Here is a 16,841-nt window from a genome sequence, read left to right as displayed (position 1 = left end):
CTAAAAGAAAGAAACATGGGCATGTACAGTAAGTGCAGTACAGTATGTGGTTTCTGTGACTGAGATGGAGTCTTTCTAAGCAACAGTATATAAAATGTCATCTGTGATTCTTATATTAATTATAAGTTAAATACTGTTAATCGATTAAAGGTGACATACTGCTCAAAATGTTAAGAAAACATGGCACTATATACCCAATTTATATACGAATGTACAGAAAACACATACATGCAGTACTGTGCAAAGGTTTTGAGTCATCGGTCATTTCCTTTTAATCTACTTCCAAAGACCCAGACTTTCTTGTTTTTAAGGTGGTCTTGAGGATTAGTTCTCCAGGTTTTCTGTTATTGTTTTCTGGAGATTGGCTGCATTTTCACCCATTTTCAGTCCAATTCTTGTACCTGACATCACAAAATAGCATTTTGTTGCTTTTTGCTATAGAAAAAATGATTTAAATTATTGAAGCATTTAAAAAGGCACAAACTAATGCAACTCAAAGGATGAAGGCAAAAGGCTTTTTTAAAAATTGTATCTTTAGCTTCGATGTTACTGTTGCAAAAACACATCAATTGTTCCCATTTCTTTAGTTGAATCCAAAAATGCCAAAGATAAACAAAGATGGGCATAAAAATATTATTTTTGCATCAACAAGATTGAGTTGATTTCTCAAGGGCTATAGCTGAAAACCTAGCTTATCTCAGTATAGTGTGCAGATGTCCTTAAAAATACTGAGGAAACTGGACAATTAGAAGAAGAAGCAGATGAACAGTATCTGAAGGTCAGGGTGGTGATATCATATTATCTAACAAATGGACTGAAAATCAGGTTTGAAGTGATGAATGCAAATTTGAAATTTTTGGTTAAATTGATTAATATGTGTTAAGGAGGTCAAGAGATAACAGTGAGCATCTACAGCCAAGTGTAAAACATGGTGGAGGCTCTGTCATTGTCTGATGCTGCATATAAGTCAGGGGTGTTGGCTTCAAGTTTTAGCATGGAAATGATCCCAAACACACTGCCAAGACTGGAGGTCAACTTTACTGAAGCAGTGAGGGATCATCTTGACAAAAAACAGAACAAAAGGGATCCAACATCCAAAGAAGAGCTTCAAATGTCCTTCAAGACCCCTAAAGAACTATTCCCAATGATTATCTGAAGAGACTTCCAGCTTGTTAGAATTCTATGATCTCTGTGTTTGACTTATATACAGTATTTCAATGTATGTTTGCACGTTTCGATAAATCACTGCAGCTATTTCCCTGCAAAATATAAAGAAATGAGAGGTGGCTCAAAACTCAGCATTTAAATACACTGTCATGATTTGCATGGATTTCAAAAAACAAACAAAAAAGAAACAAACAGAGAAATAAAAAAAAAATTACAGATGTTTCATGTACAATACTTCAGGTCTCTATAGCTCTTTATTTCTCACTTCACTCCCATGCTCTTATTCCTATCTAAAGTGCTGTTCTCTTCTATCCAAACTATTTTACATGCAGAAAAAAAAAGTAGTATTTACACCATAATGACCAAAAAAAGCCCAATTTTATATTCCTGTATATTGCATACAGTGTGTTTGACTATCTGTTTTTAATAATTTAACAAAAAATACAGATCAGGAACAGTGGTTGCATTACAGCTCTTCAAAACTCAAATGTCTAAATTTGTTTAAACATTATATTAATATGGATTCATATCTGAATGCTGTTAATGCTCATTGTATCCAAAATAGCGACACCCATTTGCTTTTACTAGATTTTTGTGTTAAAATAATACAAATCCCCCCCACCCCCAAATCCACAGCTGAAACAGACTAAATTTATGCTGGTGAGCTAACCCGGCTCCAGGGAGCCTGTTGAATCATTGATTTGACCACAAACTGTACAGAGGACACTTCACTACACATTTACTATTTGAACATTCATCCGTAACATCTGAAGAAAATGACAGTTGCATCTAACACAATAATTATATGCAGAAATTAAACTGCTTTAAAAACATGCATTTTATCTCTGCAACAAACAAAACAAAAAAGACCCTTCAAAATAAAAGAAGGACACCAGGCAACGGTGAAGATAATTGTGTAGCTGCAGTTGAAAAAGGGTAATAACTGAGGTGTGCCATCTTTGCCTTTTGCCAATTATAACCTTGGGCTACATTTACAGCTACAGAAGGAGATGGGTGGGGAAAAGCAAGACGCACATACACATGATGCAGGAAGGCAACGAGACTAGTGAGGACAACAGTGAGATTGTGTGTACTGACACAATGACATCTGAAAATGGACGAGCAGAAGGTCGAACGGGTTTATACCTCGCTGGAGCTGACTCCTCCTTTCTGATCACACCAGATATGAACATGTACAGTATGGAAATAAGTGGCACACACACACACACACACACACACAGAGCCAAAGAGTGACTGGGGCAGGCTTTTAAGACCGGCAGCAGCCAGTGCCCTTCATTTCCTTGTTCACGTACTCATGGAGCTTAAACTTCTCACTGGGATCCTTCATGGACCTGTGCTTCAGCTCCCTGAGGAAAAGGAAGAGGATATTGAGGTAAAGGACCTTTACACACATTAACCTATTTTTGAAAATCCTGTGTTAGTTGACTGAATTGGCTGTCAGTCAACTAACACAGGAGATTCACATTCATACCTATGGACAGATTAGAAAATGCTCAGACTGAAATACTAAAACTGGACTGTGAGAGAAAGCCCGTGCAGAAAAGGGGAGAACAAGCAGAAGTCAGAGGTAGGCAAAAAATTTAATATTGTGTAACCACCTGACTTTCTGCCATTCTTTTAGCCAAATAAAGACAAAAATAAACACTAGTAAGGGAAAACTATTATTTAAATCTGTACTTCAGATCTTTATTGAAACATTTGCAACTTCAAGGAAGCATTTACACGAGTAACAAATCTTTTTGACTCCACATTGACATCCATGTTTATATGAAAATACTAAATGTTTTAAATTAAAAACCACATTTTATATTCATACATCCTTTATATAATCCCTGACACTTGCAAAGAGAAATATACTTACTTGGCCACAGCAGTGAAAGCCAGCTCTACATTGAGGCCTGACCTGGCGCTGGTCTCCATGAAGGGAACTCCGAATTCCTGCAGAGCCAAAGCAATGAATCTTAATGCAAAGTGCTTTTTTTGTGCTCTCTGTGATGTTTGTACTAAAACCTCAAAAAAATAATCTTTTCTTTCTTAATTTTTTAAGAAGCAGCTTTGAGCAGAGGAGCTCAAGACACTGGAGAAAGATGTTTACAGTCATAATAAACTGCAAACCTGTCCATTAATCTGTTTGCCATTTATGGCAAACATTCAGCCATGTGCTGCATTGAAACATTGCTAAGGTCTGAATTTCCTAAATTTTGATTTGTGATTTGATGCAAAACATCTGTTCCACCGTATCCCAAAGGTGCTCTATTGGATTGAGATCTGGTGACTTTCGAAGCCATTTGAGCACAGTGAAATCATTGTCATGTTCCAAAAACCAGTCTGAGCCATCAGAAGATGGGCAGGATATGGTTAGCAATAACACTCAGGTAGGTTGTGCTGTTTAAAAAAAAAAAAAATGCTTGATTTGATTAAAAACAGGTGGCATGGTGGTTAGGACTATTGTCTCACAGCAAGAAGGTCCTGAGTTCAGGCCAGGGTGGAGTTTGCATGGGTTCTCCCTGGGTGCTCTGGCTTCCTCCCACAGTCCAAAGACATGCAGTTAGTGGGGTTAGGTTAATTGGAAGCACTAAATTAGATGTGAGTGTGATTGGTTGTCTCTGTCTATGTGTTAGCCCTGTGACAAACTGGCGACCTGTCCAGGGTGTACCCTGCCTCTGGCCCTAAGACAGCTGGGATAGGCTCCAGTGCCCCCCACCGACCCTGAAAAGGATAAGCGGAAGCGAATGGATGGATGAATTAAAAATGTGCTGAAATATATCCCGTGGACCATTACTACACCAACAGACGCCTGAATGGTTATAGAAGGTAGGAGCCATTTAGTTTTTACCAAATGAATGTTGCAGCAGAAATCAAGACTCAAACCAGGAAATATTTTTTCCAATCTTCTGCTGTCCAATTTTGGTCAGCCTGTAAAATTTGTAGCCTCAGTTTCCCATTCCAAGTGTAGCCCATCTACTTCAAATTTCGCAATGCCGTCCACGCAGAGATTCTGTTCCGCACACCTTGGTTTTAACAAGTGTTTTTTTCAGTTACTGTTGCCTTCCTATCAGCTCCAAGCAGTCTGGCCATTCTTCTCTGACCTCTAACAAAAACAAGGCATTTTTACCAAGATAGCGCTCACTGGATAGTTTCTCTTTTTCACACCTTTCTCTGTAAACTCGAGAGGGAGCTGTGTGGTAAAATTCCAGTAGATCAGCAGTTTCTGAAAACACACTAACAACCATGCCTCAAAGTTACCTCCCGGTCTGATGCTCGGTTTGAACTTTGTCTTGACAATGTCTACATGCCTGAATGTACCGAGTTGCATTAGATATTTGCGTTAATAAGAAACCTCATGAAATGGCCTATAAGTGTATGTATAAAAAGTTAACACAGCAGGATTAAGCTTGAAAGAACAAATTGTGACTGGTGGATAAAAACTGCATAAAAATGTAGTGCCCAGCAGCTTCACACTTGTTCACTTGTAGATAATCCAGCTCGGTGCCATCTCCATGCTTTCCCTCTGCAGGCAAATTTGTATCAGCAAACAGAGATGATAACTGATGTGTCTTTTTCCTTCCAGGCTGAGCCCCGAGTTACTTATTGGCACTTTATTGCTGCCATTTCTAAAAAGAATTGCTTGGCAGTTTACCTTTTTTTTCAGTGCACTTGGATTTGAGGCAGTGCAAGGATTTGCAGTCGCACTGAAGAAAGAGCTATAAAACTGGGGATGACTGACAGTCGATACATGTTATGCAGAAGCTCATAAAACACGATGAGCCATAAGACACAATTCTACAGAGTAAATACTGACTATCACATTTTTATTATCTATGGGGGAGAAAACACATCCGAGTCTTATCTTCCGTTTCCTAACAGCAGAAGGAAATCTCAGATAAAGAGCTAGAGTGAGAATGCAAACGGATCTCCAGATAATCACACATTTCTGTAATATTTATAATCCTCATGCTTGCCATAAAAATCCAATCAGCCATATAAATCCCTTTGGAAAAGCACATATACAGAAAAATTAATGTCTTCACTGTTTAGAAAAAGATTGGGGCAAAATTTCTGTTTATATTGTGTGGACCTTCAGACTATGACACAGCTAAACAAATCCCCATGCATCTTAGTTCTTCACCTTAGCAAGTCTCTCACCATCTTCTCTCTTCACCACCCTGTCATGAGTGGCATCAGCCTGATGAGACAGGAAAAACAAGGTTACAATCCAGCATCAAGCAACCATCAGCATCAGCGCCAAATATGCTTTCACCAATTGCAGGCTTTTTGCCATATATAAGCCTCGTTCTGATCCGATGGCAGCTAAGAAGTCTCGGGATGCTATTAAAAGGCTGTTATGGCACGTTAGGTGACTGAAAGTAGACAGAGCTCTGAGCCAAAGACATCTGTTCTCTGCTTAGAAAGAATGACAGTTCCAGAAAATGTGTTTCGCTAATATTTGCAAATTTGATTGACAGTTATTAGATGTGTGCGCACACAGAATGACTCAGGACTCATTGGCAGAAGAGATGTTGTATTTCAACTGGACCCTCATGGCTAAATAAAGGATACATAAAAAAAAAACAGGTTTTTAAGCAAATGTCACCAATAATCAACTGACTGAGCTTCAAACAGCTTTAGCAAGTAGTTGTGCTTAAGCACAGACATCAGTTGATGCTAAGCATGCGTCTGTTGGAGCAGCAAATTATTACTGATACTTAGAAATACAACGATACTTATTTTTTCTGAATTTTCTTAGATGCAACATTAGAGAACTTTTTTGTGTGTGTTTTGGTATTTGTCGCTATTAACAAATCCCATAAAATACAAAATCCAGTTCAAAAATCAAGTGTGCATTATATTGTCCCTCACTTCCAAGCCCTATTAAAGGCTTTAAACCAAAGGCAAGACCCAACAGTTTCATTGTCAGGTGCTAACTTGATAGTGGAAGAATTTACATTAGGTGCCACAGTAATGGGTGTGTATAAAAATGATGGGACTTCTGTGAGTGTCAGATTGAGTACCTTTAAGCACAAATCAGGTCAGATTATTGCCCAAAGCTGTCCTTTCAAACATGTAACACATGTGTTTAAAGTATTTCCACATGCCCACTCACTGTGTATCCAAAGGGCAATTATCTGTGCCACTATCATATCCCTGTCAGATGGGTTTTGTACATGTGAGCTGGCAGCTCACTCAGGTAATCTCTAGAAAAGTTCGGTATTGCAAAGCATGTGTAAAAAACTGTTACCGCTATGAAAGAATTTCAGTGCCTTGCCTTGTTTCCAAGCAGCATGAGCACTACATCTTGTTGGGCGTATTCGTGGATCTCAGTCAGCCATGCCTGATAAACACAAGAAAAGAAGAGACAAGGATAAATGTGTGGTATGCATATGGAAGGACTCCGAAAAAGCAAACCCTGTCTGGGACTTCGCAAGGACAAGCTCAAACATTAAATCTAATCACAAAGAGTGACAAAAATAAAGGGTAAAGAAAGAGGACAGAGGATCTGGGGAATCGCAATATTTTAAGATTTTAACAAACTGTATAGTAAGATTGTAAAAAATATCATCATCAGTCAAAATCAGCTGCATCGTGGTTTAACTGTAATATGTGCCGTGGGGAGAGAGAGTCATCCAGGGGAACAAACAGCCTTTCTTACTGTGTGAGCTTCGACAGCTGCTGAACCGTCCGTTCACTGTTAATGAGCAATTAGTTAGCTCAAACAAACACCTGCTGAAATATTCCCCGCCGTCTCAGCACAATGCCTAATTGTACCCACAGCGAGTTATTCTGCATAAGTTTCTGCAGGTGATCAATCCTTTTTTTGTTTAGTGGTCCCACTCAGACAACTACAGTTAAGTCTGCTGATGACACTGCATTTGTAAAGGAATTTCTCAGCGTCTCTGTGTGCCAGCATATGGCCGAGGGAGACTATAAGCAGGTTTCATGTAAATCCACTATAAACCGTATGTGTCGCCTTGATGTGACTTCTTGGTATGCAACAGTTTTGTTTATTCAAAAATCTGGAACCTAAATGATAAACTTTGTCTCCCCAGTTTTGGATTCAGCTTTTTTGATGTCTTTTAAAAGGAAAACAACTAAAACAAAAATTCAGGTTTTTGGAGAAAAGCAGAGTTTGTTGCAATGCAGTTTATTGAGCTTCTCCTGATAAAAGCAGAGTCACCTAAGAAAAGAAGCAGAAGGAACAGTAAAGCGACAACAAAGTGATCCCGGGACGTCAAACCTTAAGCAAGCAAAGTGAGTGAGAGACAGACGAAGGACAAGCAAAAGGCAGAGGGAGACAGGAGCCACTGGCTCCGATTTCTTTGTTACAAAGAAAAAAAACACAACAAATATATTGTACACAAGCACAGACGATATGTGAATCCTAATCAGTCACAATATGTAGGGACAGCTGACTAATCAGGACAGTCGGGCTGATTGCTGATGGGCTGGTTTATGTTCACCTCTCTTTTGAGACGGATGAGTGGGAAAAATTAGTTCTGACAACTACTTTATTTTTTCCACTATCTCCATTCATCTAACAGCATCATAGTAAATCAGATGAATTCTATCATCTGAGCGATTTCTCATAGGGGCGTTGGAGGAAGATGCTGTCAAATATGCTATGTGAACCGACCTGTTTACCAGAAGACAGATCCCAGTTGCAGCTGGGAACGAGGAAATGTGGATGAAATTTTGTGTTATCAGCTTAGGCTACAAGGCTAGTACAACGTTTGATATAATACCAATACATATAACTGAGGTTATTAGCCTAGTTTATTTTGCGCAGCCCAGTAGGTACGAGATGAATCACAGATGGCCTACCATTTTAAGTTAAAAAAAAACTTAATTTAAAGGTTCCAGTAGGATCTATGTGATATTGAATAACTCCCCTATAATAGAATTTTGTGGTAGCTTTGGAGCAGCAGATAAACCCATCTGACACTGCTGATAATGATAAGCATGAAGAGGCCATGACTGAGGGGACAGGTAGCGACTAGTCTATTAAATAATTTGAATTAAGTTATTTATGTCTCGTAAAAATATATACCACACAGAGTATATGTGTTTTAAATTGTATCAAGACATTCAGAATACATCTGGGTAGCCTTCTGCAAACATGAATTGTAGACTATTATGATATGAATTGTTAGAAAAAAATCAAAAATGATCCCAAATTCCTCCACCATGGAATAAGTAGACCGGTCCTCTCACAATATTTGAGTACTAATCAGGCATAACTCGGCCTTACTGTTGCATTCAGCATGGCAACTACACAACAGCTCCCATCAGGGTTGGGAACTCCCAATATGTTCAGCATGCTTCCCAGTGTGTTCTGCCCACTGACTGTATGACAGCCTTCCTCCGAGGCCTGTCTACTGTGCTGGGGCCAACAAATAAGGCTTGCAATTCTTAAGGCACAGGGTTAAACAGAGTTCACTCACTAAGGCACACAATAAAGGCAGCTACAGTAGTTTTCCCACAGAGGATACATGTAGCATATTAAGTGAACTTCAAATCATATTTAATGAGATTACATCCAGTATATTAAATGAACTTCAAATTATATAAGGTGAGATTATCATACTGAATGAGGCCAACTAAGAATCGTTCCCTCTAGTGTATACCTCATAATTATTCCCATCAGTTTAAGCTACAGTAGTGAAACAGACAGTGGTGAAAATTCACGGGGGAGCCTTCTAACTAGAGCTCATTATAAATAACATGACAGCACTGTCGCCAAAAGTCCTACAAAATGACAGGTAAGACTGGAAGAATGGAAGAAACCATTTTACTTCAGCAACAATGCTCAAGACTAAGTATACTGGTTAAAAAAGTGTTAATACTGTAACCACCACCCTCTATTATATTTCAGCCTGTTAGATATGCTAATAAACCAGTTACTCATCTCTGACTCCCAGCAATGCCCACATTAGATTCAGTCGCATCATGGCCAGCAGAGCTAAACACACTTGCCTGCTCTGTTAGGTCAATTAACAAATATTAAACGTCAAAGTAAACTAAGCCCCTAAGGGAGGTCAGGTCTCTCCTACTCATTGGATACTTTGCACATTACCATCCTTTGGGGGTAAGGCCCCAAGCAGTTGCCTGCCTCACCTTGTGACCAACGTGCTTCTGGAAATAGAACATGACCAGGCTCACATGCGCAGCTGCATTCAAAAAGATGTGGATTTCACTCTACTGCCATCCCACCATACTGTCCACTTTTTAATATGAGTCAATGATAAATGACTTATATAGAGCTTTTCTACTCTACTGGAGCACTTGTGCTTTATACAGCTTGGCACATTCACACAACCCAATGCCTAAGAGCTTTCTAACTAACATCCACATCGTTGTATTTTTACTCAGTTGTATATAGTATTTGTATTCTATTTTTATCTTATTGTATATTTATTTTATTTTATTCTACTGTATATAGTATTTTATTTTATTCTATTCTGTACAGTTGTGTACTGTATTTATTCTTATTGTATTCTAATTTTTGCCTCATAACTTTTGCACTGTCCACTTCCTGCTGTGACAAAACAAATTTCCCACGTGTGGGACTAATAAAGGTTATCTTATCTTATCTTACACCCCACTGAACACATCAGAGAGCAACTTGAGGTTCAATATCTTGTCCAAGAAAGCTTTGGCAAGTGGAGCAGCCAGGAACTGAACCACCAACCTTTCAATTAGTAGATAACCAGCTTTATTCCCCTGAGCTATAGGCACCTCAAAAGGGGGAGGAGAACATCTATTGTTCTATTTTTCTAAATCGACTGTCTATACTCAACATTTTTCTGGAATATCCTGACATTGAGTCAAAAGCCAAAAATATCTTAGCTATAATAAACGGACCAAATTTCTTAATCTTTGAATTCAGATGTTGACTTGTTGTTTCTGGAATTTCTTCCCTTCCTTCCCTAATCCCAGATGATCAGCTGTAAGTGGTATTATTGCAAAGTAGAAACGTTTAGGAACCACAGCAACACAGCCACAAAAAGAAAGACCATGTAAGATTACAAGTACTGAGGCGTATACTGTGTAAAAGTCCCCAAAGCTCAGTTGACTCAATAACTGTACAGTTCCAAAACTCCACTTGCACTAAGATCAGCACAAAAAAGAAAGAAAGAAAAAAAATAGAAGATTGTGGGCCAGGAGCTTCATGGTACGGCTCTTCGTGGCCAAGCAGCTCCTTTTGGGACATACATAAAAAGAATTAGTCTTACATTTCAAATAGTGTTTTGTGGGAACTGGTAAACTGAGTGAAAGCTATTTAAGCTACATCTGTACACAAAGAAACTACTGAGTAGACTCCCTTTGTTCACCGGTACAGCCTTTGTCATCTCACCAGTTTAATGGGTTGTCTCAAAATCAATGCTGAATCTCATTTGTGTTTTGATGGGCTTCAGAGTTAATGAGGTCAGCGAGGTCTGGTGATTTGAGAAAGCTGATGGTGGCTCCAAGATTCTTTAATCAGAGCCCTGAGCCCTTTGCTATTTTAAGAAAGATAAAAAAGACTGGGCTGGATTTGAATTTGCATCACCAGTGATCTTCAGCATAGTACTGAGGGGGGGAAATGTTTCAGAGGAACACCTTCCATGTAGCTAATCACTTGCTTCATGTATAATTCAACTTTTTTGTCAAGGTTTCACATATTGCTTAGGTCAGCTGCTACAACTGCTTGTCTCTGAAAATGAAGCATCTTTGAATTCTGTGCATCCTTTGAAAGTCGCTTATGTTTGTATGATGTAACCTCTGTTCAATACAATATTTATCAAAATATTGGATCATGCATTTGGCCTTTGGTTATTGTTATCTACCTCCCGGCCGTGCAAACTTTCATCCTCCCACAACTACAAGCAACCCTCTGCAGGATAAAATCTGACAGCCTGCCTCTGAGTGATTCTCTCCATATGCTGTGATTACTGGTGATGAACCATAGCTTGTAATTCAGATCATTTGGCTGTTCATAGCACATCGCCTCATGGGTCATTTCACGGATGTAATCATTGATCATGATGCCACTTGTCACTTTCATCCTGGAGAACTGCAGTCTTCTTTTGTGTTTTCGTTGCAGCAGAGGAAATATGCATGCAATGATGCAGCAGAAAACAAAATGAATCAATGTGGCAAATCAATAGATTCTAGGTGCATTTCTAGTCCCACTAACATAGCATTTAGTATTCCAGAAAATGTGATTTAGTGTCCAGTATGTGAAATGCATTCCAAGAATACCAGAAAGTCCTACTGCATCTGGCTACAGGATACAGGCAAGTTGAGCTTTTCTGACCCACAAATCTCAGTGGAAGCTAAACATTACAACAAGAAGGTCAACGTTCAAGGCAGATAGTGTGTCCTAACTGTATGCAACAAGAGCTTTTAACTGTAAAACTAATAGTGTAACAACTGTAACAGCACATCACTCAATAAAAATAAAGCTGGAAAAACTACAAAGGATTCCAGTTTATGATTGCCAAATCACTTTTAGTTAGCAGGAGTAGTCTGCTAATGCCTGGGGCTAAAGCTAGGAATAAAATATTAAACAGACTTAAAGGACAATAGCAGTTAATTTAACCGGGCATAAAACAAATTCATGTGGCTATAGTGGCTTTACCTTCATTGTAGAGATGAAAGGGAATTAGACATAGCACAACATAGAAAAGAAAGAAGACTAGCACAAGCTTTTTAGGTAGATACTGTGAAAGCAACTGAAAGTAAAAGAAAGTGAAAAAACAAAATTTTCTGTTGTTGCTTCGTATACTTTAATAAATCTAATCTTTTCCAGCAAACAAAGCACTCTAAGTGTAACTACACACATAATTTATACTATAATTAAGTCAATTTTTAAATCAAAAAAATACTAAATAATAACATTACATACATTAAGCACCTTTTATCATTAGTTCTTACCAGCATCAAGGCATATGTGCAGATAGTGCAACGTTTTTTGAAAAGAATCCATTTATTTATCTAAATTAAATATTAAGCAGATAAATACCAGCTTCCAAATAATATTGTCAGCGGCTGCTGGGGAAGTCTCAGGGCTCACTTCATCTTTTATTCAAGACTAATACCAGGATCTCTGGCCAAATGCTTAGGGAACCAAATGTCAGTGAGATCGTGGCATGGCGCGAGAGGAGGTAATACATTTTCTCTTTGTTTTTCTGACATTAAAAAGTCCATAAATTATGTGACAAATCAGATGGAACTGGATTCTATTGTTTTTGTTGTGCTTTTCTGTTTGTTTGTAAGCAACCCAGTCAAAATGAGCAAGAAACATGATTCATGTTTCATAAATAGCACCTCTGATTTTTGTTCACTTGAGCTCTAATGAATTTAAAATGCCCACTGGTTTCTAAAATGCTCCAGGCAACAAATTATTACCTGCTATTTTCCATCAAATATTTCATACAGCTGCAATGCCAAGTGTCAGGGTTAATCAAACAATTGAAGAGCCAGTAACGATGTTCTTAGAAAGATGGAGAAAAGGACAGTAAAAGACAAGTCAAACACCAAAGGATCTATATCAAAGAGGAAGGAAAATATGAAGCCAGGCACACAGCTGCTGGTGGCTGCGTTGTGACAATGGCAAAGACAAGTTGTCACTGGCAGAGGTATGTGAGGGTACTTCTGATGTTGCATCTGTTTTTCTTTTGTTGTCACAGGAGACAGCAGGTATGTGTACTACTCCAGGATACTGGACCAGCCTGGTCAGCTGTTCATTCTCTCTCTCTCTCTTCTTTAGAAAGACTGATTGGAAATTTGAATTCTTCCTTAGAAATAAAATCGCACATATGCTACTGCCGTATTAAAATATTGTGGGATTAGCTGTGTGTCTTACAGCAAAAACAAACCAACCCATTAAAAACTACAACTGCAGTAGTGTGGGGTGGTGATGTCATTTTTATTCACAATATCAGCATTCATCACAAGATTCCTCAGCCTGCTCAAATTCAGAATATATAATCCATACATTTTACGGACCACTTAAAGTTAGGATTCCTAAAATTTGGAGTTATTGATCTATTAGTCTACATAAAAAGTTGTCTTTGGACTGTGAAATGAAGACGAAGTACCTGGAGAGAACATGCAAACTCCACACAGAAAGTCCAGTGGATTCAAACCCACTGTTCTGAATTAGTTTTTTGTGTTTTAGTTGAGGAGGTGTGATGTTATGATGCCCTAACACGGTCTACGGATACTGATGACAAAATTCTCATTTTAGATTGGTGACTTCTGACTCAATAAACAAAATAGTTACTGCTCTAATGCTAAACTGAGGCTCCAAAATAAAGGAACAATAAAAGCCCCAAAACCTGTGTAATAAATACCATACATTAACACCAATAACACATTAGTTACTCCCAATACAATATGCAGAATCTCTTTGCATATAATAATGAAGGTGACAATCCTCAAGGAGCCTCGAAGTTTGACCCAACTTTTCCTCTGCTGCACTTTTGTCTAAGCAGATTTGCTATGGGTGACAACGCTATTCTTGCCAAGCTTTGATCAGAGTGTAACACCAAGAGACAAGAGAGGGGAGAAATCTGCTCTCAACAACAGGCAGAGTCAAAATGAACCAACCCACAGGAGCGCAAAGAGAAAATAGGGCTTCTCCCCTGAGAGGAGGTTTATGCAGCTGTGCTAAACAGTGACACTGTGGCACCGCCTGACACGCGGGGAGGACACACTGAAATCCTGTCACACTTGGGGCAATCCTGTCACACGTGCACGCAGAAACAAATCTGCATGCACGTGCGATGCATAATAACAACAATAATAATACAAAGTGGTTTTATTGTTGGCGAAATTTATTGTTGGCTTTTATGAATAACTCATTGCATGTGCCATCTTCGGTAGATTTAGACTGTAAGGGAATACACTATTTAGATTAGTGAATAAAACCAATTTAACAAGCAACTGGTGTGTTATAAAACTTGACAATTAAAAAGAAGAAAGAAAGAAAGAAAGAAAGAAAAAGACACTGACAACGACAGGCCTGTAAGTTGACGTCTGTTGCCTGACAGGGAAGAGAAAGGCTTTCATGTTTATAAAAGAGCAGCTGACGTGTACATCTGCCAGCAAACATGGGTGTGAGACATGTCGGGATGACTGATGTGCTTTGAAAAGCGGCAGTCGTAGTGAATATGAGCATGAGTAAGAGTGACGCTCTCCTCCAAGTTGTTTTTGCACTCGAGCCGATAAACACATTTGCTGACCTTAACTTTTGTCTCTTTCGTTTCCAAGTTGACATACACCGCACCAAACTGCAGCTGAAATCATGTACAGCAGTGTGCTGCTCTTTATGAATCCAGTTAAACAGCACTAAATGTCAACAAGCATCAACTATATAATCTCATTGAGAAGTCACACGACATTTTTTAGAGCAAAGTTAATAAAATTGAAAGCTTGTTGTAAAATATTGCTGTCACCGGAGGAAGTGTGGCTGATGAGTGCAAACACTCATTAGACTGCTCATGTTTAGGTTTTATGAGTACAAGCAACCAACAATATACTGTAGATGGAGATTACAGCAGGAACACTAATATGATGGTATTATGGCAGCCAGACACATGGTGTTATCCTTATTGAAAGTTATATTCTATATTGCATGGTGCTTTTATATTTTACAGTTATAAATAGCTGTTCTGAGATATACCAGATTACACTGTAATTTAACAGGGAAATGGGGCATCAAGTCTTGTATATGACATATGAGTGAAGTATATAACATTTTTACTTTCTCTTGCTTTCCACTTTTTAAATCTCTCCTTTAAGAACATTTATGGGATTCAGCTTGGCCCTCTACGTAGAACATAAATTCCTCTGAATTGCCTGAATTGTTCTATTGATCTAGAACAAAAAAAAAAAAAGAAAGAAAGAAAAGAAAATGCATATAGTAAAAGCTTCTTGCTCTTCACGGCAAGATCTCAAAGTGTAAGCACAACAAGCATAAAAACACACACTCATCATTGGCCACCTTTTTAGGAACACCGTGCTAGTACTGGGTTGGACCCCCCTTTTGCATTCAAACTGCCTCAATGTGTTGCAGCTCAGATTCAACAAGGTGCTGGAAATGTTCCTAAGAGATTTTGGCTCATATTGACACAGTCGCTGCAGATTTGTTGCAGCAACTATATGATGCGAATCTTCCGTTTCAAGGTTTTTGGATAGAAAGGTATTTCGATTGACATTGTGTGACTGTGGAGACCATCTGTGTAGAGAAGGTCTTTACCTTACAATATAAAGTACAATATAGAGTTGTCATTTGGCGCTATAGAAAGAAAACTGAATTGAACTGAATTGAGTTACCGTTGCCTTTCTGTAAGCTCAAAGCAGCCTGGCCATTCTCCTCCGACCTCTACCATCAACAAAGCACTTTTGACCAGAGAACTGTGGTTTGCTGGATATTTCCTCTTTTTCAGACTAGTCTATGTAAAGCCTAGAGATGCTTGTGTGGGGAAAAAAAAAATCACAGTAGATCAGTATCTGAAATACTCATAGCAGTCCATCTGGCAAAATCATTCATGCCACTTAAGTCCTTTTAGCCCCATCTTGTTTTAAACTTAAGTCGTCTTTACCAGGTCTACGTGTTTATATGTACTCCCTTGCTTCTCTGTGATTGGCTGATTGTTCAGTTCACAGTAAGAAAAGGTAAAGTCAAATAATGTTTTACTGCATTTGTTCACACAAATTCTCAAATCAAGGTGGTGCAGTAGTTAGCACTGTTGCCTGTGTCTCAGGTTTCCTCCCATGCTTGTTAGTTTAAGTGGTGATTCTGTATTGGCCGTAGGTGTGTATGTGAGTGGTTTTCTGTTTCTCTGTAGCCTTGCAATACACTGGCGACCTATCCCGGGTGTAGCCTACTTCGGCTGGTATGACAGCTGAGGTATGCTCTGGTCCCCTCAGGACCCGGATTTGAACAATTGGTTATGAAAAAGAAGTTATTGGAGGAGCAATTTAAATCAGTTCTTAAACCCTGTCAGTGCACTCGATGGCACCAGTCTTGTAAATGGACCTGTGTTTCTTCAAATTATGCATGCATGACTAACGAAGAGAAAAATCAGTAATTTAAGGTTTCAGTATGTTCTGAAGAGAAAGAAATTGAGTGTTCAAAATGCCAAGTGGCAGTAAAATACTGACTCACTGCAAAGGGGATTAAGGTTCCCAAAGCTGCAATAGAAAAAGAACAAAAGTCATTTATCTGCACTTTGCTAGATTTTCATCACAATGAATTAATATTACCTCATGACAGGAATTTGACTTGCGGTAATCCACCAGTTAAGTTCAATTCAATTTCTTTTGTTTATCCAATTCAATTCGAATACATTCAAGTTTGTTGTTGTGAGTTGGTGCTGTATAAATAATCACTTTAAGGCACTTTATACTGTAAGGTAAAGACCCTACAGTATAAAATTAACCCCTATAAGAAAGACTTTGTGGAAGTGGGTAGAAAAAGAAAAAGAAAACTGTGGGCAAAACCAGGGTTAGGGAGGGAGTAGGTGTCTGTGGAGGAGAAACAAATTTAATGGCATGCATGATGGTATATAAAAACTGAATGGGTGCCATATTATGAACTTTTAGGGCCTGTTCTGCTTGACTTTTGGTTTACTTATTATTTATGGAGTTTGTTGTTCTAGTAGCTA

The 16,841-nt window shown here is 38.6% G+C and overlaps 1 protein-coding gene across 1 annotated transcript in view; it reads right to left on the bottom strand.

The window, feature by feature from the left end:
- Nucleotides 1–592: 592 nt before the first annotated feature.
- Nucleotides 593–16,841, bottom strand: part of LOC113020724 (ras-related protein Rab-26-like) — a 69,941-nt gene continuing 53,692 nt past the window's right edge. Inside the window, exons 6-9 of the mRNA XM_026164927.1 lie at nucleotides 6,455–6,520; nucleotides 5,318–5,374; nucleotides 3,050–3,126; nucleotides 593–2,534 (exon numbers count right to left, since the gene is read on the bottom strand). Coding sequence (XP_026020712.1) covers nucleotides 2,435–2,534; nucleotides 3,050–3,126; nucleotides 5,318–5,374; nucleotides 6,455–6,520 — 300 coding nt within the window. The 3' untranslated portion in view covers nucleotides 593–2,434. The remainder of the gene's footprint in view (nucleotides 2,535–3,049; nucleotides 3,127–5,317; nucleotides 5,375–6,454; nucleotides 6,521–16,841) is intronic.

Source organism: Astatotilapia calliptera, chromosome 4 (genome assembly GCF_900246225.1).
Source record: "Astatotilapia calliptera chromosome 4, fAstCal1.2, whole genome shotgun sequence".
Lineage (NCBI taxonomy): Eukaryota > Metazoa > Chordata > Actinopteri > Cichliformes > Cichlidae > Astatotilapia > Astatotilapia calliptera.
Note: the sequence above shows the minus strand (reverse complement) of the source record. Positions and strands in the feature narration are given on the sequence as shown.